At 39.4% G+C, this 26,573-nt stretch overlaps 1 protein-coding gene across 1 annotated transcript in view; it reads left to right on the top strand.

Moving 5' to 3' along the window:
• Positions 1–26,003, top strand: part of LOC102909369 (solute carrier organic anion transporter family member 1A5-like) — a 57,511-nt gene extending 31,508 nt beyond the window's left edge. The window contains exons 8-14 of the mRNA XM_076568221.1: positions 9,446–9,610; positions 12,735–12,930; positions 15,340–15,505; positions 17,530–17,702; positions 20,662–20,726; positions 21,783–21,900; positions 24,285–26,003. Of these exons, the coding sequence (XP_076424336.1) occupies positions 9,446–9,610; positions 12,735–12,930; positions 15,340–15,505; positions 17,530–17,702; positions 20,662–20,726; positions 21,783–21,900; positions 24,285–24,504 (1,103 nt within the window). The 3' untranslated portion in view covers positions 24,505–26,003. The remainder of the gene's footprint in view (positions 1–9,445; positions 9,611–12,734; positions 12,931–15,339; positions 15,506–17,529; positions 17,703–20,661; positions 20,727–21,782; positions 21,901–24,284) is intronic.
• Positions 26,004–26,573: the final 570 nt, after the last annotated feature.

Raw genomic sequence — 26,573 nt, 5'->3', positions numbered from 1 at the left:
CAGACCCAAATGAACACACAGAGGCTTATATTAGTTATAAACTGTGTGGTCTAATGGCTCAAGCTTCTCACTATCCAGCTTTTACAACTTAAATTAACCCATTTCTATAAATCTATACTTTGCCACGTGGCTCATGGCTTACCAGTACTTTTACATCTTGTTTCTCAAGCTGGCAGCTGGGAGTACATTCTCTGTTCTGCCTTTCTACTTCCTCCTCTCTAGTTAGAATGCCCCACCTAACCTCATTCTGCCTCATCATTGGCCAAACAGCCTTATTTATCAACCACTCAGAGCAACACATATTCATAGCATACAGAACAACATCACCCATCACAAGGGAGAATTCCTATTTGGGCTCTTTACCAATGTATGGCTGTGGGTCTTTGTATTTTCTCCCAGGAGCTGCTTGTGGAAGCCTCTTTGATGATGATTGGGCTAGGCTCAGATCTATGAGTATATAAGAATATTATTAGTAATCATTTTATTGTTTTTTTTCTATCATAGATCTTTGGGCTCTCCAGCCTCCTGTTCCTGGTCATCCAGGATGTATTGATCATGGGCTCCCTCTACTGATGAGGGTATCATATTAGACTATTCATTGGTTGGCAACTCCCATAGGTTCTACCGCTCCTGTGTCTCACCACATTTTATAGGTGGGATTGAGTATAGGTCAATATTTTTGTGCCCAGGTTGTTGTTCCAGTTCTTCTTCTAGAAGCCTTGCCTGTTTACAGAGGGTGGCTGGTTCATGCACCAAATCCTCCATTACTAGGAGTCCTCATTATTGTCATCTTCTTAGAATCCTGCAAGTTTCTAATGCACTAGGTTTCTATATTACCCAACCAACTGCCCTCCAATTCCAGGCATCTATTCCCATGCTGTCTCCCTCCATTAGTCCCTCTCACTGGATCACTCTTGTTCCCATTGCCACATACCCCAGTCTACTTACAAAATCTATTATATTTTCCTTCCCAAAAGATCCACGAATCCCCCTTAGTGCCATCCTTGTTAATTAGCTTTCCTGGGTCTGTGGATTGTAGCATGATTATAATTGACTCAACAACCAATATCCACTTATGAGTGAGTACATGCCATGTTTGTCTTTCTAGGTCTGGTTACCTACTCAGGATGATTTTTTTCTATATCTATACGTTTTCCTGCAAATTTCTTGTTGTCATTAATTTAACAGCTGAGTAATACTCCATTGTATAAATGTACCACATCTTCTTTATCCATCCCTTAGTTGAGGGACATCTAGGTTGTTTCCACTTTCTGGTTATTATGAATAAAATGATGTTATAGACATAGTTGAGCAACTGTCTTTGTGGTAGAATGGTGTGTCTTTTGGGTATATGCTCAAGAGTGGTGTAGCTGGGTCTTGAGTTAGATATATTTCCAGAACTGCCATATTGATTTCCATAGTGGCCGTAATGCACTCAGAGCAGCAATGGAGGAGTGTTCCCTTTGTACCACTTCTTGCCAGCATGAGCTGTCACTTGTGATATTGATCATAGCCATTCTGACAGGTGTGAGATGGAATCTCAGAGTCATTTTGATTTGCATTTCACTGATGGCTGATGATAAACATTTTTTTAAGTGTTGCTCAGCCACTTGAGATTCTTCTGTTACAATTCTCTATTTAGGTCTGTACCTTTTTAAAAAAAACAGGATTATTAGTTTTCTTGATATCTAGTTTCTCAAGTTCTTTATATATTTTTTATATTAGCCTTCTGTCAGATGTGGAGTGGTTTGAAATATTTTCCCATTCATTGGGATGTAATTTTGTCCTACTGATAATGTCTTTTTCTTTACATAAGCTCTTTAGTTTCATGGGGTCCCATTTATTAATTATTTATCTTAGTGCCTGTTCTACTGATGTTCTGTTCAGAGTTATATCTTATGCCCATATATTCAAGGCTATCTCCTACTTTCTCTTGTATCCAGTTCAGTTTGTTTGGTTTTATGTTGAGGTCTCTGATCCACTTGGACTTGATGTGCAGGATGATGAATATGAATCACTTTGCATTCTTCTACATGCAGATATCCAGTTTGAATAGCACTGTTTGTTAAAGATGCTTTCTTCTTCCATTGTGTATTTCTGTGTTCTTTATGAAAAACCAGGTATTCATAGGTGTGTGGATTTATTTCTGGATCTTCAGTTTTATTCCATTGATCAACATGTCAATGTGTTTAAGCATGGTTTTATGCCAATACCATGCAGTTTTTATTACTTTAGCTCTGTAGTAAAGCCTGAAATCAGGGATGGTGATCCCTCTAGAAGTTGTTTTATTGTTGTCTTCAATTTACTTTATGTAGCCACTTGGTGCTGTGAACTTTCTTATTAGCATTATTTTTATTGTGTTCCATAAGTTTGAGTATGTGTGCATTCATTTTCACTGATTCTAGGAGTTCTTTAATTTCTTTCTTTATTTCTGCCTTGACACAGTCAGTAGTCATTCCTTAGGAAGTTGTGAAGTCTCCTTGAGTTTGTAGGCTTTCTATTGTCTCTGTTGTTGTTGAAATTCAGCTTTAATCCATGATGATTTGATAGGACACAGGGAGATATTTCAAGTTTCTTGTATGTGTAGTTTCTTTGTGACTGAGTATGTGGTCAATTTTGGAGAAACTTTCCTGAAGTACTGAGAAGAAGGTATATTCTTCCATGTTTCTGTGAAATGTTCTATAAATATCTGTTAGGTCCATTTTATTTAGTATGTCTGTTAGCTTCAGTATTTCTGTTTATTTTTTGTCTGGATGATCTGTTTGTTGGTGAGAATGGGGTATTGAGGTCTCCTACTATCAATGTGTGATACTAGCTTTAGTTACATTTCTTTTACAAACATGGATACCATGGAATTAGGGCCTATATGTTAAGAATTGAAACCTCATCTTGATTGATTATTCCTTTGGTGAATATGAAGTGTCCTTACTCATGTCTCTTGATTAAATTTTGGTTTGAACTCTATTTTGCCATGTGTTAGAATGGCTACAACAGCTTGTTTCTTAGATCCATTTGTTGAAAAATCTTTTTCCAGCACTTTACTCTCAGGTAATGTCTATATTTGATGTTGTGGTGTGTTTCTTGTATTCAGCAAAAGGATGGATCTGGTTTTCATTTCCATTCTTGCTGGGAGCCACAGGATTGAGCAGTAGGGATTCAACCATTATTGATAAAAGTGAACCTATCACAACCAAGGGTTCTGATGGAAGACTAAGCCAAGATACAAGAGGTGTTGGAATTATTGCCTTTTGAATGAATTGGCTTTTTTATGTAGATTTTCTTGCTGCAGAAGCTATAGCTTTTCCCATCTGTTACAAAATTGGGATTTATTCCCATGGTTTAGAAGTGTTCTGCTCATTTATTGGGCACAATTTTCCCTATGTATTGATGTATTTAGATGAACTCCCACAGTTATGAGTAAGAGCAATCATACAGTAAAAACCTGTTTCCCACAACCAGGTCATTGTTCCTTTCTCCAATGTAAGTGTAGAGATGTGCCTTCCTGCAATGAACTTCATTGGCAGGCATTTGATTAGTGTCCAGGCAAAAGTATCTTATTTGAGATATTCTCAGACACCCAAGGACATAGAATTTCAACAAGCCTTTAGATAGATAGAGAACAAATGTGCCCTGTTTTCACCTCACTAGTAGATAGAAAAATGCTGCCCTGAGCTAACCTTGCACTAACAAATTCTTAACTCAATGCACTTGCTTTCACCTCAGTTTAATAATTAGCTCATTATCTAACCACACTTAGGAATGGATTCCCCTTTTCCTTCTTAGACTTCCCTATTGAGTTAAGGTCTCTCTCCCTCATTTGTCCCTCTTCCCTTTGAGAGTTCACTGAGAATTTGCTAGTCACTCTCTCTTTGAGTCACAAAGAAAGCCTGACTGTCATTGCCTGATGTAAACGCTTATTGGCCTTTTATGACCCTGAAAAAATTTAAGGCTTGTGATGTTGCTCTGGCCAGAGAATTGCTGATTGTATGTGTATAATAACTAGAAACTTTGGAGACTCAAGAGAGTACAAAGACAGGACACCATAGAGAAAATTGGATTTGGAAAAATGAAGATATGGATAGGAAGGAAGAGCATGGTATGTGAAGACTTAGTTTCGCTCTCAGATATTTATTCCTTTGCTTTTTGTAGCATCTCCTTTGGACCCTGAGATGTCTTTAAGGCTGGTCCTTAAATGCCTTTGTTAAATTATGTTAGTCTATACCTTTTTTTAAATTAGGAATTGAGTCCATTGATATTGAGAGATATTAATGCAAACAATAGTAATGATTGCTAGGTTTTTGTTGATGGTTCTCTCTCTCTCTCTCTCTCTCTCTCTCTCTCTCTCTCTCTCTCTCTCTGTGTGTGTGTGTGTGTGTGTGTGTGTGTGTTTCACTTCTTCTGTTTTGCTTGTGTGAGATTATTTATTTTCTGTGCTTTCATGGGTGTAGTTAACTTCCTTGTTTTGGAGTTTTCCTTCTAGTACTTTCTGTAGGGCTGAATTTGTGGGTAGATATTATTTAAATTTGAATCTATCATAGAATATCTTGCTTTCTCCTTCTATGGTGATTTAAAGTTTTGATGATTAAAGTAGTCTTAGGTGGAATCTATTGTCTCATAGAGTCTGCAGCACATTTGTCCAGGCCCTTCTTGCATTTAGAGTCTCCATTGAGAAGTCTGGTGTAATTCTATTAGGTCTGTCTTTATAGCTTACTTTTTTTTTTTTACTTATAGTTTCAATATTCTTTCTTTGTTCATATGTTTAGTGTTTTGATTATTATGTGCTGAGGGGGGGGACTTTATTTTCTGTTCCAATTTATTTGTTGTTCAGTAAGCTATAGGCATCTCCTTTTTAGGTTAGGCAAAATTTCTTCTATGATTTTGTTGAATATATTCTCTGGGTCTTTGAGCTGGGATTCTTCTCCCTCTTCTATTCCTGTTGTTCTTAGGTTTGGTCTTTTTATAGTGTCCCAGATTTTCTGGATGTTTGGGTCTGGAAATTTTTAAATTTAACATTTTCTTTGACTGATGTATCAATTTATTTTATCATATCTTCAACACCTGAGATTCTCTCTTCCATCTTTTATATTCTTTTGGTGATGCTTGCATCTGTAGTGTCTGTTTGCTAACCTAGATTTTTCACTTCCAAAATTCCCTCTGTGTTTTCTTTATTGTTTCTATTTTCATTTTCAGGTCTTGAAAAGTTTTATTCACTTCCTTCAAATGTTGGTTTATTTATTTTTAATCTTTTCCTTAATTTCTTTAAGGGATTTATTGATTTCCTCTTTAAGAACATCAATCAACTTTATAAAATTGCTTTTAAGGTCATTTTAATATGCTTCTGCTGTGTTGGAATATTCAGGGTTTATTGTACTGGGATAGCTGGGCTCTGGTGACATATTGTCTTGGCTGTTTTTGATTGTTTTCTTACAGTGGCATCTAGGCATCTAGGTTTGGGTAATGATGGATCTAGGTGCCAATTTCTGAGTTTGTCTTTGTTTGATGGGTGTTTTGTTCCTTGGTTTCTGTTAATACTTTTGTTCTTCTGGTCACTGTGGCCTGTGGTTGAATAAGGGTCTCTGTCTGAGTTGGAGGGTGGATCTTCTGTCAGCTTGAACATTGTTTGGTAGAGCAGAGGGTCTGTGCCCCAGTTGGGGCCTGGAACATGGTAAGTGGAGGGGGGGATATGGGTAGGGGTTGGGGGGCACTTGGGGGTAGTTCAGAGGCTTGAACTTTCTTAGATTCATGGTCATGCTAAGAATTCTCCTTAAAGGCTAATACTGATTGTTATGCTGTTTGGCATGCCAGATCAGCCTGATTTTTACAACTAGGAAATTGTTTAGCATAATATAAGAAATACAGAAAAAAAAGTGATTTGTGGAGACTCCTTTAGGACAGATATATCAATATATATGGGTGAATTCATAAGCTCCCAAGAAGTCTGGCTGCAAATCTCTCATTCAAGAAGAGGAATTTTGCTACTAGAGTTTGCTTCATTTTATTAAACTGCTCTGACTCTACTTCTAAATGGTACCTTCTCAATACTTTACTCTAAAAGAAATTTTAGGCAATTTATTAAGGATAATATAAAATTAGAAAATCAAGACAGAAAACATAAAGGCAGATGTTCTGATTAGGGTTTCTATTGCTGTAAAGAGACACCAAAACCACAGCAACTCTTAGAAAGAAAACATTTAATTAGGGCTAGCTTACAACTCAGAGGTTTAGAACATTATTGTCATGGCAGGTGGCATGCAGGCAGACATGATGCTGGATAAGGAGATGAGAGTTCTACATCTTGATCCCCAGTCAGCATAAGCAGTTGGTGTCATATCCAGTGTAGCTTGGGCATAGGAAACCTTAAAACCTACCTCCACAGGAACTTACTTCCTCCAACATGGCTACACCTATTACAACAAACCTATACCTCCTAATAATACCACTCCATATGGGGACCATTTTCTTTCAAACTACCACATTCCACTTTCTGGCCCCCAAAGACTTGTAGCAATATCACACAATACAAAGAATGAGTTCAGTGTGACTTCAAAAGTCCCCATTGTCTATATCAGTCTTAAACTTATTTAAAATTAAGTTCAAAGTCTCTTCTGAGATTCATGCAATCTCTTAACTATAATCCCCTGTAAAATCAAAATAAACAATCAGATCACATACTTTCAACAAACAATGGAACAGGCCATACAGAAAGGTAGGAAAGGGAGGGTAGTCAGGAAATATGGGACAAAGCAAGATTGAAAACCAACTGGGTAAACTCCCAAGCCTGAATCTCCATGTCTTATGTAAAAGCTCTCTTCAGATCTTCAACTCTTTTCAGCTTTATTGACTGCAACACACTTCCTTCTTTTGGGCTGGTTCAACTCCCTGTTAGCAGCTTTCCTTGACAAGTATTCCATTACTCTGATATCTCCAACATCTTGGGGTCTCCAAGGCAGTCAGGCTTTAACTCCATAGCTGCATGTAATGGCCTCTCCAGACCTCCATGCAGGGATACCACTGACACATGCCTGGTCTCAGATGCTTTCCTTAAATGTAGAGGAAGATTTTATAACCCCTTTCTTCTATCCTTGACTCTAAAACCAGAACCACATGGCCGAAGCTGCCAAGTACTGCAGCTTGCTGAGGCTGGAACATTCCTCCCTCATTCAATTACATCATATCCAGCTTTCTGTCCTCAGTGGTTCCCTTCACTACATGAGCTTGGCTATCCTGAATCTCAATCTGAAAATCAAGCTGGCCGCAAGTTCATAGATCCCCCTGCCTTTGTCTCCTGAGTGCTGGGATAAAGGTGTGTACCATCACAAGTTTATGTAAGTTTTTCTTTAACTCCTTTCCACAAGTTGGAAGATTAGCTGGGTGGGTTGTTGTCCTGAGGTCACTACTCCCTCTACACCATTTCTTTATCTGTTTATCTCCTAGAGCACAGGACTTAGCCCCTTTCCACTTTTAGGAGCCCCTTCTTGCAATCTATGTTTTGTGTTTCTCACTTGCTCAGCTTGTTCCTTTTCATCATAAATATTCCTGAGAGTTAACACTAATTAGCACAGAACAGAGTCTATACTAGGTTGTACTGAGATTTCCTCTGCAAACAGAATTAATCCAAATCTCTTCACTTTAGTCTCAGGCAGATTCTATGGACAAGGGCAAAATGCAGCCACATTCTTCACCATCTATCACATGATCTCTAGATAATATACTAAAATTCTTCTCTGAAACCCCTTGAGCTTGGCCCCCATAGTTCAAAACCCTTAGCACCACTGTCTTTCATGTTCCTACTAAGATGGCCCATTAATCCAAATTTATATCATTCATTTGCTTTTATAATCTCCAATCCTAAAATCCATATTCCTCCAAACCAAAACATGGTCTATTGCATCACAGCAACACTCCCATCCCTGGTATCAACTTGTGTTAGTTATGGTTGTGGTGATAATGTGTTCCCCAAAATACTGCGCACCCTAATAAACTTATCTGGGGTCAGAGAGCAGAACAGCTATAATATTAAATATAGAGGTTAGGCAGTGGTAGCACACACCTTTAATCCTAGCATTCCAGAGGCAGAGATCTGTCTGGATCTCTGTGAGTTCAAAGTTACACTGGAAACAGACAGGCATGATGACTCACACCTTTAATCCCAGGGAGTGATTCCAGAAAGAAGAAAGGTATTTAAGGCTTGAAGACCAGGAGCTAGAGCTGTTTAAGCTTTTAGTCTTTTGAGCAGTACAGTTCAGCTGAGAGTCATCCAGTCCGAGGAAACAGGATCAGTGAGGAATTGGCAAGGTGAGGTGGCTGTGGCTTGTTCTGCTTCTCTGATCTTCCAGCATTCATCCCAATACCTAGCCCTGGAGTTGTTTTTATTAATAAAGACCTTTTAAGATTCATGCTACATATGGTTTCCTTTGCTGAAAAGAGAAACCATTACCATAGCAACTCTTAGAAAGGAAAACATTTAATTGGGGCTCGCTTACAGTTCAGAGGCTTAAAACATATTGTTATAGTGAGTGGCATGCAATCAGACATGGAACTAGAAAGAAGTTGAGAATTCTATATCTTGATCTGCAGGCTGTAGAAGCAGTCTGTGTCACACTCAGTGTAGCTTGAGCATTGGATACCTCAAAGCCTACCTCCACAGTGTCATGCTTCCCCCAATAAGGCCACACCTACTCCAATGAAGCCACATCTCCCTATGTGCCACTACCTATGGGGGGCATTTTATTTCAAATCACCAAAACAGGAAAAGGAAAGTGACTATTAAGTGTGAATTTTAGTCAAACTATTTTCAGTGGGATCTAATCCATTTAGTAGAGACAGGCTATAAAACTGACCTTCAGCTTTTTAAACAGGGAGGAGTTCTGGTTATATCAGTTGGAGCTTTATTTACACCAAGTGAGTCAGCATTCCTTACAGTGAGACCCTTGTGTTGAGATGTTTAAAAATATCAGTAGGTGCTTCGAATGAATGTTCTATTGTGAAGTGCTGCAGGGATGCCGTGGTTGGTTGAGACTCAGCAAGATTCCTGAGACTTCCTAAGCTTTTAGCTTATCTGTTCTTGTACAAAGGAGTTCAGTGTCTGAACTCAACTTCATCAGAGAGTCCCTTACAGATTCCAGAGAACAGACTAGTCACTCTCTAGTGAATACAGGATATTAACAGAAAGAAAAGAGAAAAGCAAATGAATTTGTACAGCCACAGACAGGATTCCATCTCTTTACAACTTTGCTTTACAATTTTGCTTTATAATTGGGTTGAATCTTATATGGGCAGTTGTATCACTAACTTGTAGAAGTGACTTAAACAATGATACTCAAAGAGGTAAAATTTATCTATCAAATGCATTTGCGCTACCCCACAGAATCTGTGAGAAGATTTTAGAACACGACACAACATGCAAGGCCAAGTTAGCTTGATCATCTTGGCACTCTTGTTTCAGATTTCTTGCCATTCATGAAGAGCCTCTTCTGCAATTCGATTTACATGCTTTTCATCCTCCTAAGTGTGCTCCACCTCAACGCAATTGTCATTATTGTTACCTTCATGCCTAAATACCTGGAACAGCAGTATGGAAAATCTACTGCAGAGATTGTCTTTCTCATAGGTATGAAGTCTCATTTTTTCTTCAATAGCACTTCCCCTCCCACAGGAACATGACAAACAGAGTCCCAAGGATAAGAGAAACAGTAAGATAATGTAAATAGTAAACTACAACAGAATTGAAATCTGCTGGGCTATTCTTATAAATTTACTTTCTGTAGTCTCCAGGGAAACCAAGAAAGGACAGGGAAAGGAAGAGGCCAGAAATATCCTCTCTATTCTCCAATCTGAATGAAAATTGTCATCATTATGGAAATATTGGGGGATGCTCATATCAGTCAATTTTCAAGAAGAAATTTGTTAATTCAAAGAGGAATACAGAGTTAACTCACTGGGTTTCTGTATCTTACTTCCAGATTTTACTTGAGTACTTCAATTCTTGCCTTACTTATTACTTCTAATTCACCTGCTTGATTCTCTGGTGGTCTGAGGATTCTGTGCAACCACACTTGGCTTTTCTTATTAGTACACTAAATCCAGGTATCCTACCCAAATTTGGACTTTTTTTCTGGGTTCATTTTACTCTTGTGCCGGGAGCCATCTCTGGCGGTGGATAGTTCCTGTACAGGATGTAAGGAGTCGGTGGGAGAAGGAAGTGAGCCAGGCCATGGTGGTTGGGAGAATCTTGCAGCCTAACTGACTAGCAGCCAGAGTGTTTCTTTATTTATACAGAATTTAGTTAGCAGGGATAAATTCATCATGTTCCAAAACATAGATCATATCATTTTTGTTTTTGGCCATGTGTTTCACTTCCTTTTGCTCATCTTTTAATCATCATTAATAAACTATGGCAGGACAGAGTTATCATTTCCAATCACCTTCTCTCAAGATTTGACATCATCAATAAACAGAGTTATCATTCCTATTCATCAATCCCACAACCCAATTCCTGAGAATCTAGAGCCACATGACAGCCTGTGCTCAGGCTGGCTGCCTTGGCCACTTCAAGGACACTAGACCAAAACAAAATCTTCAACCACCCTGGGCATCCTGCCATGTCCCAAGCAATGTATTATCTACTCTCAGTGGTCAGAGTGCTCAGGAAAAACCCTCAGGCTAAAGCTGCAGTTATTACAATCAATGTTCACATTTATATCCTTATAGAATTTGTCTATATGTCTAATCCTGGCATTCTGTTGTTCCTGGTCATATCACACTACAGTGGCTCTGCACGAGCCAACCTCCAAGAGATGGAGGTCCCAAAACCTCATACTTTCATCATCCTTTCATTCCACACCTTGCTCACCAACATGTCTCTATGTAGAGCAGAGTTGCATGCCACGTAATTGTCTAAGCACACCGTGGGAAGAGCCCTGCAATCTCAACTGTGGACAGTTCCTCTAGCCCAGTGAATCTTGTTGACCTTTTCAAATCTGCCTTGTTTTGAATATCTTGTTCCTGTGCAAGTAGAGGGACAGATGTCTCAAGAATGTCTCATAGCCCCATGAAGAGTCCTGTAGCTACTCCATGTATCACAACCTCCAAGGCGCAAGGAAGACCCCCCCAAGTAGACAAGGATATCTCCCCCAAAGTGAGGGGAGACAGAGATAGTATGTTCAGGACTCTCCTGGATAAGCTCAGAAGCAGCATTCCTGGGGGAAGGTGTAAATGATCCACAAGGAATTTTCCATCAACCCAAGATCCTCAAAGTGTACAAACACCAGAATTGCCCAAGTATGCAACAGGTGGAGATGAAAACCAAAGGTGACACCCCAGTCATCATGCGGCTCAGCCCTGCTGGATCCCCGTCAAGCAGCTGTGCTGGCTCTACGACCCCCGCCATTCCATTCAGACATGGGTGTGCCCCTCTTGATAACTGATGATCATAGGCTACCACCATCCACATTATCTGAAATAATAAGGTTCTCTGAAAGTCCAAATTCTAGTCTCTACCCTTAGATGTATAAAATCAAATGCAATGGTGTGGAGTTCAAAGGATGGATGGATTATTCCAAGCCTGGTGCTGGTGTATGAATGCAACCTAGCCAAGATTTTCTCTTCCTTTTTCTTTTATTTTCTTTGATTTTTGCTGAGGAAGGAGACTCAGAGAGGAAGAATGCTGTGTAGATGTAACCAACCGTCTTATTAAAATAAGAAATGAAGCTGGGCGTTGGTGGCACACGCCTTTAATCCCAGCACTTGGGAGGCAGAGGCAGGCAGATCTCAGTGAGTTCAAGGCCAGCCTGGGCTACCAAGTGAGATCCAGGAAAGGCGCAAAGCTACACAGAGAAACCCTGTCTCGAAAAAAAAAAAAAAAAAAAAACAAACAAAAAAAAAAAAAAAAAAGAGAAAGCCAAGAGGTCAGAGCTCAGAGCTAAAATCTTACCTCCTATGGTGCTCCTACCTCCCTGAAAGAGAGATACATCCTGTGTGTCTGTCTTTAAATAGTCTTTCTGTTCTGCCTTCTCATTGATTGTAAACCCAAACACATGACCGCCTTGTCACTGCCTGTAAGTACAGCCCTCCAGGCCTTAAAGGCATATGTCTCCAATGCTGGCTGTATCCCTGAACACACAGAGATCTACCTAGCTCTTTTACCAAGTGCTGGGATTAAAGGCATGTACCACCACCACCACCACCACCACCACCACCACCACCACCACCACCACACTCTTGCTATGGCTCTAATAGCTCTGGCCCCCAGGCAACTTTATTGATTAACATACAATGAAAATCACATTTCAGTATTAATAAAATACCACCATATTGCTGGGCAGTATAAACAATGCACAAAATGTTCTACACTTGATAAGCATGGACTCAGCAACTACTTTCAACATCACCTGGAGCTGAGTCAAATTCCCACCAAACAGAGGGATAAAATACATGAAAAATAGAATGTCATAGATATGTGCATGCATGAATTTATGTATGTGTGTATACACATATATGTGATGCTTATCAGGTGTTTACAACCTCCTGAAAATGATTAAATGATGCTAATACTTTTTAAAGTGATGTTATAGAACATTTGAAAACCTCTTTATAATCAATAGTAATATTTGAATGAGTAGGGGTTAGGATCACTGTATATTAGAGATAATTTCGTAAGTAAGATATTTGAGACAAATTGATAACATTTATTTTTCTGCTGTCTTTTAAAAATACTTTTTCACTTGCATTTATAGGTCTTTATACCTTACCTCCAATATTTGTTGGATATGTAATTGGTGGCCTGATTATGAAGAAGTTCAAGACTTCTATGAAGAAAGCGGCATACATAGCTTTCTGCCTATCCCTGACTGAATTCCTTCTATCTTTCTTCTACTTCTTAATGACCTGTGATAATTTTCCAGTTGCTGGTTTAACTACCTCTTATGATGGGTATGTTGTTTCCTAATGAAGATCATAATATTTTTAGAATGCTAGTCCATTTTCTTCAAGGATTCTGTATGGCCAGATCATTTTACTATAACTTAATGGTAGTGATCCATGGCCATCTTGTATTTTTCTCCCATCCATGCATCTTATATAAGTTATAAGTTTATTAAAGAGGTCAGGGGGTGACCAGTGAGTAACTTTATGATTTCACATGCATATGGGTGGTCGTCATGGTAAAATCCTAGTCTACTTTAAAGTGTAATAAAGGAAATAATCTAGAGCTGTGCAGCCAAATCATCCATGTATTTTATATTCCCATAAACAGATATCATTTGAATACACAATACACGCCAGCGAGCCTTCAGAGGTTTCTACAATAGGCACAATTTTAGCATAATAGAATCAAATACATGGTGGGTGTGTCAGCAAATGAATATATTTATATATGTCCCTGGTATAGTTATATCTCATGTATTCTGTAGACTTAGATTTTGCATTTTAAGGAATGTCTGGTCATATTTTGCATAGCATGGGAAATTTAAAACTTTGCTTAGGGGACAATTATACAACCAACCAATCAGTTAAAATGAAATAAAGCATAACTTGCAGGTTCCTTTCAAAGGGCTGGGGAGATGACTCAGTGCTAAAGTGCTTGCTGAGCAGGCAGGCAGACCTGAGTTCAGATCCCCAGACCCCACCTACAGCTTGACATGCTAGAGTATCTAGGTTTTTTTTTATTTATTTAAAAAAAAATTCTTTCCTTTTACATACTATCCCCTGATCCCTGTTCCCCTTGCTTCATTTCTCCCGCTCTTTCCACCTCCCCTCATCTCACCCCAGTCCTTCCTCAAGGCAGTAAGGCCTCCCTTGGGTAGTCAACACAGGCTTGCATACCGAGTTGTGGCTGGACCTACCCTCCCCCTCACATCAAGGCTGAGTAAGGCATTGCACCATAGGGAATGGACTCTAAAAAGCCAGTTTGTGTACCCGGGGTAAGTCCTGGTCCCATTGCCAGAGAATGTACAAACACATCAAGCCACTCAGCTGTCTCCCACCCCCTGTACTCAGATTGGTGTCTACCCTTATTGTCATCATAGAACCTAGATCCAGTGACTGATGGAGCAGATATGGAGACCCAGAACCAAGCACTCGGCCAAGATCCTGGAGTTCAGATGAAGAGAGGGAGGAAAGATTATAGGAGAGAGGGGGATCAGGATCATGGTGGGAAAAACCACAGAGACAGCTGACCCAAGCTAGTGAGAGCTCATCAACTCTGGACTGACAGCTGGGGAGCCTGAAGGGGACCACAATAGTTCCTCTGAATGCAGGTAGAGTGTCTGTAATCTCAGCACTCCTCATGTGAGCTGAGAGGCACAGGCAGGAAAACCTGAAAGGTCATGGGCCTGCTAGTATGACATTTGCAGCAGTGAACATCTGGGGACTCTGTCTCCAGCAAGGTGGAAGATTATCTTCTGACCTCAACATGCATGCTGTCATTATACATGTGTGCTTACACACTCACTCACAGAAACACACTCAGACACACACACATACACACACACACACACACACACACACACAGAGAGAGAGAGAGAGAGAGAGAGAGAGAGAGAGAGAGAGAAAGATTAAAAGAAAATTTCCTTTCAAAATCCTTATGAATTGTACGATTTGAATAATTTCAAATATAAAATCATAAATAACTATATATAATTATTGATTTGGATCGCTTTTTAAGAAAGTAATGTTCTGTTCACATTTTAGATGTGAAAATAGAAATGGGGAAAAGTGAGTTTACATAAAATTCCTTCCACAATGCCAAAGTAGAGTTGTATGTACTGACTCCATCTCCAGTCCTGCTGACTTTACACTGTTTGAGTGACAGAATGTGAATTCAGACTCTAGACTCCCACATTATCCTCTTATATCCCATTCTAATTGTTGAGTTCTCTATATCTAAGAACAGCATGTCTGGTCACGCAAACCACTCTGTTTTCTAGGCTAAATGAAGCATCTATCTTAGCAATGGAAATGCAGATTTTGTTCCCAGCCCTCTTTCATTATTTCCCATCATGGAGATCAATGAGAGATTACCATCTTCATTTTTAACTGTAATATCACAGTATTTTTCTATATGGTAGGCACTGAATGTTTGTTTCTGAAGTAATTGAAAAAGCAGTTGTGTGACCACCAGAGCAGATAACTTGTGTCGCCAAAACATAGTACGGAGACCACACATTGATATTTGGAGGATTTCTGAAATGTTTCTCTCTCTGTCTCAGTCTCTCTGTGTCTCTCTTTCTCTCTTTGTGTGTGTGTGTGTGTGTGTGTGTACATGCTAAGATGAAGAGAAGGAAACAAAGTGGTGCTTGGGTAGCTTTTAAGTGTCCCTAACATTATTTACAATCATTTCAGAATCCAGCAGCCTTTGTATGTGGAGAATATAGTCCTTGATGACTGCAACACAAGGTGTAACTGCTTAACTAAAACATGGGACCCAGTGTGTGGAGACAATGGCCTAGCATACATGTCAGCCTGCCTTGCAGGCTGTGAGAAGTCTGTTGGAACAGGAATCAACATGGTAAACACCCTTTCAGTGATCTGGGCTGAATTTCCTGTGCCTTGCTTATATGTGCTATTATCTAAGCCTACATCTGCTATAAAGCAAAAATTAGTCCTCCTTAAAAAAATTAATGTTTTATGAATAACTAAATTTCTTTTATATATTTATACCTGACCTTACAATTTCTAGATATTATGTAAAGTCTTGATAGAGTCTGAAAATTATTTTGTAATTTCAAAGCAGTTGAGATCATTATTCAAATGTTTGGAGTTAAAATACTCTGGATAGGATGTGATGCTAGCTTAGCTGTTAAGAGCACTTGCTGGTCTTTCAGAGGACCTGTTTGCTTCCCAGCACCCACTTGGAGCATCTCCCAACTCCAGCTCCTGGCAATCTGACACTCTCATTTGCCTTCCTCAGACACCCACATGCTCCTGCTTGTATACACACAGACAGAGAAACATACACATAAATAAACGTTAAAATTAAAACTTAAAAATACTCTGAACTGAATCTGCCCCTTTTGTGATAGGATCTCACGAATCCCAGGCTGACCTCAAACTAGCTGTATAGTTGAGGCAGGCAGAAAACTTATCTTTTGGTATCATGAATGTCTTTTATTTATTTATTTATTTATTTATTTATTTATTTATTTATTTATTTATTTATTTATTGTAGTCGTGTGTGTGTGTGTGTGTGTGTGTGTGTGTGTGTGTGTGTGTGTGTGTGTGTGTGTGTGTATTCAGGTGCTTGTGCACATCTAAGTCAGAAGACAACCTCAGCTGTTGACTCTCAGGTCCCACCCACTTTGTGCTTCTGAGGCAGGATCTCATGGCCTGGAATTTGTCGATTCTGTTAGGCTGCCTGGCTAGTGATCCCCAGGGAGTCCCTGCTCCCATCTTCAGAGCACCAGTGTTTTTCGAGCACATCCTCCACACGTGCATCTTTGTCATGTGTGCTGGGACCTGGACTCCGGTCCTCATGCTGGTGCAGGACTCAATCTACTGTGCCATCCCTCGTGATGGTTTAGCAGGAAATAGTTAAGCATTTTCCTTGTCTTAAACTTGTTATAATACTTACAGACTTGGTTGGTAATCAAAGTGAAATATAAATTTTGTTCTTATTCAGACTAAGAAACGTAACAACTCAAACAAGATTTGACTTTATTGTTAAAAATAAACGCTTTTTCTTGGGGACCTGACTATTAGTAAGCACCTAAATATTCCATCAGCATTCTGAAACACATGCTGTCTTAGTACTTAGTACTCGGGTCAAAACAAAACAAAACAGTATTTATTAGCTCAGTGGTAGCGCAAGGCCCTGGGTTCGATCCTCAGCTCAAAAAAAAAAAAAAGTAAAAATAAAAAGCATATGAAACAGTCTTAAAAAAATTATTCGCAGGCTGAAATGTTGGCTTAGTGAGTAAAGGCATTTGCCACCAGCCTTGCCATCATAACATCATCCTAGAGACCTACAAGGTAGAGGAGTAGAACGAAGTCCCATAACTTATCCCCTGACTTCTACATGTGTGCCATGATACACATGTGTTCACACATAGACAGGCACACACACACACAGACACACACACACACACACACACACACACACACACACACACACACGTAAACACACCTACAGGAAAAACAAAACAAACAAGAAAATAAATATAAATGTAAAATAAAATAAAGTATGCTTTCAGGATAATTGATTATTATTTTTTTTTGCAAACTTACTCCATGTATTTAAAAAAATGTACCAGTATTTTAAATCTACCCCTTTATATTTTATGATAGAATTCAAAGATACCAAAACTAAAGGGGGGGGGAGGTAAAGAGGAAAACTAACCTCTGTTTTACTCTGTATTTAATATTTAATGAACTTTGTGCTCCACTTGGTCCTCATGGATGAGTGCTCTTCCTCTTAGTCATAACACCAGCCCCAACATGCTCCATTTTGTTTTAACTGGCCTTGTTGAAAATATTGAAGGTTTATTTATGCCCAATGTTTTTCTTCCTTAAATGGGACTTTGCTTTCTTTGACAGGTGTTTCAAAACTGCAGCTGCATTGGGTCTTCAGGAAACTCATCTGCAGTCCTTGGGCTGTGTAAAAAAGGCCCTGACTGTACTATCAAGCTGCAGTACTTTTTCATATTGGTACTAATTACCAGTCTCATCTACTCCCTAGCAGTCATTCCTGGGTATATGGTTTTACTGAGGTAATCAATAAGTCTTGCATTTATCTTTCTCTCTTTCCTTCTCAGTAGTATGTGCATATGTGAGTAAATAGTGTGTGTGTGTGTGTTTGTGTGTGTGTGTCTGTGATGTGTGTGTGTGTGTGAGTGAGTGTGTGTGTGTGTGTCTGTGGTGTGTGTGTGTGTGTGTGAGTGTGTGTATGTGTGTGTGTGTGTCTGTGGTGTGTGTGTGTGTGTGTGTGTGTGTGTGTGTGTGTGTGTGTGTGGTGTGGGCTCCTAGTGCCACTAAAAGCACAGGAGGTCAGAAGACAGTGTTGGGGAATCCATTCTCTGCTCCTCTTGCTTTGAGGCAGGGTCTCTCTTCTTTCTTCTGCTGCTGTCCTGGCTGTGTACTCCAGCATGCCAGGCCCTCAAGTTCCCAAGCAATTCTGTTTTCTCCTATTTCACTATGGGAATGCTGGGGTTACAGATGTATGCCCCTGATTGAGCTTTTTAACTATTTTTTTACATATGTTCTTGGGTTCTGGGTCATCTAGCCTTGGTGTCAAGAAACTTTACACACTGACCATTCCAACAATGCCATTTAGATTTTTTGGTCAGTTATTAAAATTTCTTTTCCCAAGAAAGGCTCTTGGAGTCGTGATTTTCAGAACCTCAATGCTCTGAGATACTTTATCAATACTCTTATACTGAGCATTGCTATATTTAACAATAATTTAAAGTTTTCTGGAATTTTCCCACTTGCCCTTTCCTATTTTCTCTCCTTATGTCTTATGCCCACATTAGGGACATCTTGTTTTGGCAGGGAGAGAGGAGTTGTCTAGCATTCACTTCCTAGGCTCAGCTAATTGAGTGGCAGAGTGTGAAACCCTCTGTGTAAAAGTCACCAGGCTCTCTTGATGTTTTGAGGTCAACCTGTGTAGCACGAATCTTAAATGTCTTATTAATAAAAAACTCGGGGTACGGTATTGGGGTGAATGCTGAAAGATCAGAGAAACAGATTGAGCCACAGCTAACCTCACCTTGCCAATTTCTCAGCTGATCTTGTTTCCTCAAACTGGAAGCCTCTGAGTACTCATCCAAATAGATCTCAGCTGAACTGCTGCTAAAAGCCTAAAAGCTTAACTAGACTCCAGTTCCTGGTCCTCGTGCCTTAAATACCTTTCTGCTTTTTGCTATCAGTTCCTGGGATTAAAAGCTTGTGTCACCATGCCTGGCTGTTTTCAGTGTGGCTTTGAACTCACAGAGATCCAGATGGATCTCTGCCTCCAGAATGCTAGGATAAAAGTCATGTGCTACTACTGCCTACATCTATGTTTAATATAGTGGCTGTTCTGTTCTCTGACCCCCAGATAAGTTTATTAGTGTGTACAATATATCAACCACAAACATGTCTTTAACAAAAAACATGAATGCAATAATAGATACTATCTAACCAGGATATAGATGAATGCAATAGCAGTTACTCTCTAACAATGAGGTACAGGAATACATGAATACAATAATAGGTACTCTCTAAACAGGGGCTACAGTAATGCAATATTTGATACTCAAACTTCTAAAAAAAGTGAAGAGCAGAGCCACATCTCAAATTTTTTCATAGTTACCAGGTGTTCTTTCCAGTCTAGCAAACTTCACACCCACTAACAATTGGAAAACAGTTGAAGCCTTCTTGTCTCACTGGAATTTAGAAGCAAAGTCAAGTTAACTCCTCCTCTTCTCCCCTCACACCTCTCCTCTTCTCTCTTTTGTCTTCTCCTTTTCTCTTCTCTCTTTTCCTTTCCTTCCCTCTTTCTTCCTCTCTCTTCCACTCCCCTCTCCTCCCCTTTCCTCCCTTGGTTCTTTTGTTCCCTTGCTTCTACCCATAATAGACTATAGTGGAATAGGATATATATTGTGATATATATAAAAATGATGGGTGATACAGTACCACTATTTGCATGCTATCATTACTCTTCTAGACTTTTGTGTTTTCTTGAACTCTGTCATGAATTGGCTTCCAAAATTAAATTCCAACAGATGCATTTATTATGCTTTTCTTAGCCAAGGGTTATTTGGTGGTGATAGAGCACATTTTAGAAGGACTCACACATTCCTAATTTATAAGAATATTTCTCAGTTTTCTTCCTGACTGCTTGATAAGCCTCCCCTTCACATGTAATTTTCAAAATCACCTCAAGTCTATTTTTGTAGGCAGTACAGAAAAGACAAACACCAAAAGTTGGTAACTCCATATATCAAAGGCATTTTTAAAAACACTTTAAAAATTATTTATTTATTTATTTATTTATTTATTTATTTATTTATTCATTCATTCATTCATTCATTCATTATGTACAAAGTGTTCTGTCTGCATGTATGCCTGAGAGCCAGAAGAGGGCACCAGATCTTATTGTAGATGGGTGTTAGCCACCATGTGGTTGCTGGGAATTGAACTCAGGACCTCTGGAAGAGCAGCCAGTGCTCTTAACCACTGAGCCACTTCTCCAGCCCCAAAGGCATTTTCTTAATGTCATTGCCTACGTGATGGATTCTTTCTCTGTTTATCTCTGTGACTGCCTTTATATCTTGAATTTTTGTATAAAATATGTTAGCTTTTTTGTTTTACCAATGTGATAGAATACCTGGCAAACAACTTAAGAGAAGAAAGATTTATTTGGTCTTTGTTTTCAAAGGTTTGGGTTCGTTATGATGGGTACAGCATGGTGGTCACTGTGGTAACCAGGGATCTATGCATTTAGGTTTATAGCCAATGTCTAACACTTAAAGGGCTGCACCCTGCTTTAGATGTATGGAGGTCACTGGACAACTTTCAGAAGTCATATGGCTCCTTTGTGTGGGTTAGCAGTAGAGCTGTATTGTCCTCACCACAGGATGAAAAGCTTAACCATTAGGATCATGAACTATGATGGTCATTGGAAGGATGCTAGGACAGACACGGGTTTGCTTGTTGTACTTTTATTTATGTGTATGTATTTTTCAGGTGTGTCAAGTCTGAAGAGAAGTCACTTGGAATTGGGTTACATGCATTTTGTACAAGAGTATTTGGTATGAACAATTTCCTAACACATCAGACCAATACTATACTGAGTACTTAGTAAACTAGTTAATTTTCTCTGAATAAAAAGGTAATAACTATCTTGTTAACCCAAAACACAACCTCACCTTACAGGGAATAAGAGGTTTTATTCTGGGATCAAATATGAGTCACCACAATGGGAACACAGTTTCAGGTCATCCAAATATCAGTTTTCAACATGGTGACATTAGTGATGTTTATAGTTGGAGAACACAGGAAGTCATGAATAAGGCACCTCTCAAATACATCTGAGGGAATGTCAGCTAGGTTGGTGACAGCAAAGCAGGGAATTCTCTGCTGTAGGGTGAGGTGCTATCTGATGGCATTCTTAGGGTTTGGGTGCATGGAGAATAGAGACCTGTTCAGTCACCACATCTCCTCAAAGGCTCCCTGTGATAGTTATGGATGGACATGAGGGCAGACACAGGGAAGGCCAATGCATGATACAAAAGAGAAGAAAAGAGAATCTGTCTCTGGATCTGCAGTATCCCAACTGTCTACATCCAGGAAATTACAATGACCTTGTAGTATGTTTAACATGATGTGCTCTGTCCACATAGCCCTGATCTCCAGTTTAAAGCCCTTGTGATTGGAAATGGCAACTTTTAATTAGTCTGAGAATGAGGTAACTGCAGAGGTGAAAAATGTTTCCCCTTGTCTTTCCAAAGCTTACTTATACTTAATTACACCTTTCATCTCTTAGTAGGTTCAAGAATAAAACAAGAAGGAAATGGTTTTGGTAGTTAGATGTACAGAAAACTAGAACAAGGTATTAGAGAAAATACATGAGGTTCATGGTTATAAACTCAATGAATGCTTTATTAGCATTTTTACATTGTTTTATTTGTTGTGATCTAGAAACTTTACATTAAATTATAATTTCTAAAAGTGGAGAGGCATTGATTCATATTTTGGTATACTGTTTTTTATTTAATACTGCATGGAGTTACTTCCAAATAAAATAACACATCTCTCTCTTCTCTCTTCCTGGCAATGGGCTGTTTTTCTTTCTCTCATCACTGCAGCTGGCATTCCAGCACCTATTTACTTTGGTGCTTTGATAGACAGATCCTGTTTACACTGGGGGACTCTGAAATGTGGTGAGCCAGGGGCATGCAGGATGTATGATACAAATAACTTCAGGTAAAGATAAATTTTGAGACTTACTTTTGTAGTGCATAAACTGTCCTCATTCATATCTAACATTTTCATGAGTGATGATATTTGGCTTCATTTTCAGAATGCATGTGGATGGTATAACTTCCTTATTTTGTATTTTAATATTTCCCATTATTTCTAAAGTGTTTGATACAATTAAGCATGAGTGGGTTTTCTAACCTAACCCTTCACAATACTTTTAAAAGGGAGCAGGTGTCCATGTAGAGGCCCTGGAGCAGTAGGGTGAGAGCTGCATCTGGAGCTGAGCTAGCATGGCAGAACACTGGAGATAAACAGGACAGCAAGATCCAGAGACCAATGGCACTGTTGGTGGAAACAAATCTCTTGGCTCCCACCATCCCATACCTATGAACAGAGAGAAGGACTTTTCCCTTCCACAGGGGTCAGTATGGCAGTCCCAGCACATTCAAGCAGCAGGGATTCTGACTTTCTAGCTCCTGGAAAGGTCACAGCTCTCTCATGCTTGCAGCCTGATATAGTAAGAACCCAAGTCTGTGGACAGCCCTTGCAGTTTAACAGCATGCCAGGTGCTGTCACCAGGGGCCTCCTTGAGAAGGGGCCTGCTACCTGAATTTGACTGACGGTCTCGTCTCTGGGAACCCACAGATGCTCCACTGCACTTAGTGGTTGTCTGCCTCATGGACATTACCTGGCTCAGTAGAGCGGTTGTGGTACAAACCGGCTGAGAGTTTCACAAAGGGGGAGGATGCTGTCACACATACACATAACTGAAACCATTAACTTCAAGAGCCAGCAGACCAGGGGGCCTGGCCTTTGAGATCCGGGCATTGCTGCTGTTTAAACTAAAGGCAGTTACCTGCATGGTCCCCACCACTCTCGTGCTACACAGGCCCCTGTCACTAACACTATAGGAAAGAACTGTGGGTTCCCTGCTGACCTACGCACAGAGGTCATGACGGGCTGATCTTGAGCCAGACTTAGGCTGTTACCTTGATGTCCCTATAGGGCAGGAGGTCCCAAAAAGCCCACAGAGAACCTGTGTTTGCTACAGACTACATTGTGCTCCTCCTTGCTTGTAAAACCACTTCAGCCAAAAGATATTTTGGCTCTCTCTAGGTATGACCCAGTTCTGTCTGTTTCTGGGTGAGGAGGATACTGAAAAATTCTGAAAAAGAAAAAGTGCTGGCTATTTCCCTGTCCACGAATGTGTATGGCTGGGGTGGCTACTATCCCATTCTCAGCCTGGCGTGCCTATAGTAAAAGTGTTGAAGGCCTCATCTACTTCTGTCAGTGTATCTATGTTGGTCAAAGCTCCAGTTGCCTTGACATCCCCAGAATGGAAAACTGTAACCTAGAATTGTGAGCCAATTTACCCTATTTCCCTCAAACTGATTTTGTCAGGCTCTTTTATAACAGTGGCAGGAAAATAAACTAAGATATTTGTTAATTTTTATATATCTAGAAAAAAATCTCAATTGTATTTCTAGACTGTTACATCTGGTCTTAAGCATCTCCACATATATAACATATTTATACTTTCCCACTGTAGACATAGCTATGATCATTTTCTCTGTGCTAAAGTAGTTCAGGATTTCCCTGCCTAAGGAATGGTGCCACCGACTGTGTGCTTGTTCTTCTCAACTTAATAATGTAACCAAAATATCTCCCTCAGGCCGGGCGGTGGTGGCACACGCCTTTAATCCCAGCACTCGGGAGGCAGAGCCAGGCAGATCTCTGTGTGTTCGAGGCCAGCCTGGGCTACCAAGTGAGTTCCAGGAAAGGCACAAAGCTACACAGAGAAACCCTGTCTCGAAAAAACCAAAAAAAAAAAAAAAAAAAAAAAAAAAAAAAAAAAAAAAAAATTTCCCTCAGACATGTTTACTGGCCAACGTATTCCATACTGGCCTTCACTGAAACTTTCTTCCCAGGAGATTCTAGATTGTGTAAAGTTGACAGCACTATCCATCACACCATATTTTCCTATAAACATGTTAAGAACATGAAAGAATGCTTTCATTGTTATTTAGTAATCTCCATGTCACAATACGTATTTCCCAAACACATCAAGGCCAGAAACCTGAAGTCGTATTTTATCAATTCTACAAAGAAAAGATGCTTATAACAGTATAAAAGTTATTCTCAGAAATGCTGAAAGGGAAAATTACCTAATTAATTTCAGGAAACTTACAGTCTTCATGCTTAACCTGGAATAGTTCAGCAAATGAAAAGAAGTAATAACTAAGCAAAGTAGATTATGTAAATTACAGGGGCAAAATAATCACCTGATGTTTTTCTTTGAACAATAAATGATCTGTAAGAATATAAAAAGTTAGCTTCCACTGAACGCATTAAGAATTATATTAATACAGATCAGTTGTTTTCAATAGGAACATTTACATTGGCGTGCCTGCAGCACTAAGAGGATTGAGCTATCTCCCAGCGTTCTTCATTCTAAAACTCATGAGGAAGCGCCAACTTCCTGGGGAAACTGACTCTTCAGAAACTGAACTTGCAGAGACAAAGCTCACAGAGAAGAAAACTGAGTGTGTGGATGTGCACAGAAGTCCCGAGGTTGAGAATGACAGAGAACTGAAAACTAAGCTGTAATGAGTTTTCTATTGGCCTGTACAAGCCCTTGACAGAGTATGCATTTGGTTCTTTTGAATTATAAGAAGTGCTATAGGAAATCTCTTCTTATCCCCAAGGACCTCAAAAATTATTTTACTCATGACAAAAATATTTACTGACAGCATTTTTAGAACATTAGGGTAGCACTTAAGATTTTCCCAGGAAAGTCTATGGTGACCCCATACTGAATTTTAAAGCTGTCTTCATTTTCAAAGAGCATTTTCTCTTTTAACTCAATCAAAGCCTGTGAGTATTTCCCATATATCTTCAAATAGCATTAAAACTTGGCATTTCGGAAACACTATTCAATTTCATTAAATTTATGCTTTAATGTTGGAAGTATTTAGAGCTGAAAATATGCATCTTTGTTGTGTCACATTGAATAATTATCCTTTCTACATGCAAGACATCTGCACATGTCTATGTCTATTTAGGAGTTGTAAACTTTTTTTTGAGACATGCTGCTTCCCAAATATGACTTCTCATAATGTGTGACCTCTTGTTTTGAATCCCTTTTTAAAATTACTCTTGTCAAACATTTAATCACTTTGTTTAGAGCACTGATACATTTAGTGAGGTTATTAAAAATCTTGTAGCAAAGATGGTTCAAACTTTTTTTTATAGTTATTCAAGACTGGGCATGAAAGTCTTTCTTAAAAACCAGTATTTGAGAAAGGCAGACCTTGCAAAGGCCCTTTGTGGAGACAGAACTCTATGTCAGTAGTAGAGTGCTTGCCTAGTTTGTGGCAACCCCAATGTAAACTACTGATAATAAAACAAAATACATTTAAAAAGTCAAGGATGGATGCCGTATTTACAGTTCAACAGACTGCCTTCTCATATGCAGGTGGCCTCTTTGGTCCAGTTTTCATTTTACTCATGGGTCTTCAGAGTACCTGGTTATTAAATTTCAAAATCATCTCAGAGTAAAATGATTTAACAGGGGCTAGCTGGATGGCTCAGTGGAAAGGGGTGTTTGCCACCAAGTCTGACATGATAATTTTGATCTCTGGGATGAAGAAAGAAAACCATCTCTTATAAATTGTCCTATCCCCTTTTCTGTACTTCCTCACCCTCAAACAAATAAATAAATGAAAAAAAATTGTAGAAAGTTGTAAACTGTAACATTGGGATTAATAAAATTCAAGGTGCACTTTAAAATCAAAATCAACTTGTGATGGTTTGTTTGAGAACTGTCTCTCTTAAGATCAGGAATTAGGACATTTGGGTTCCAGTTGATAACTCTGCTTGTGGAGAACTGGGGGTGCACCCTTAATTGACAAAGTGAACCACCAGGCTAGGTGTTGAGAGTTAAAATCCTCTTTTTTTTCCAGTTCCCTCTGCTTTGTGCTTTGGTTGAGGATGTGAAATCTCAACTTCCTGCCCCAGTCACCATGCCTGCTTCTGGCTGTCATGCGTCCTTGCCATGAGGGACTTCTATCCCTCTGGAATCATAAGCAAAAATAAACTCTTTTCTTTTACAGGTTGCTTTGTGGTGTTTTATTACAACAGTTAAAAGTAACTAATACAGAACTGTGGGAGCCTGTTTTCAGGTTCCTTGTGGCTTTACCCAGCAGGTCAGCATAGAGGATGATTAGGGCCACAGGCCTGAGTGCAGGTGTCTGAAATGATCTGCACTTGGCTGTGCTGTGGGAGGAGGTCTTTTGCTCCACCCCTTGGTGTCTCTATAAATACCCTGGGGCAGAGACAGTCAGGGCCCCTTGGAATAGGTTCCAGGCCCTCTTGAGGCTATTCTGTATTTTCTATCTACTTATCTCCACAATCTAAATCTTTCTATCTAATATTTCCTGCTGTTCACACTCAAGAAAACTCTGGGGACCTGTGGGGTTGGTGGGTAAACACCTCACACAAAACTCATCTTATTTTGTGGTTGATAAAGAATGAAGAGATTTTAAGGAACAAGCTTGTCTGTTGTAGAGCCATGGTTCATGACTGTAGCATGACCAAAACTATTTCTTTCTGATCCTCACTTTTCTTTCCTTGGTAATGTATGTCCATAATATAAAAATGGCATAAATCCCTAAAGA

Source organism: Peromyscus maniculatus, chromosome 3 (genome assembly GCF_049852395.1).
Source record: "Peromyscus maniculatus bairdii isolate BWxNUB_F1_BW_parent chromosome 3, HU_Pman_BW_mat_3.1, whole genome shotgun sequence".
NCBI lineage: Eukaryota > Metazoa > Chordata > Mammalia > Rodentia > Cricetidae > Peromyscus > Peromyscus maniculatus.
This window is presented reverse-complemented; position numbering and strand designations above follow the sequence as displayed.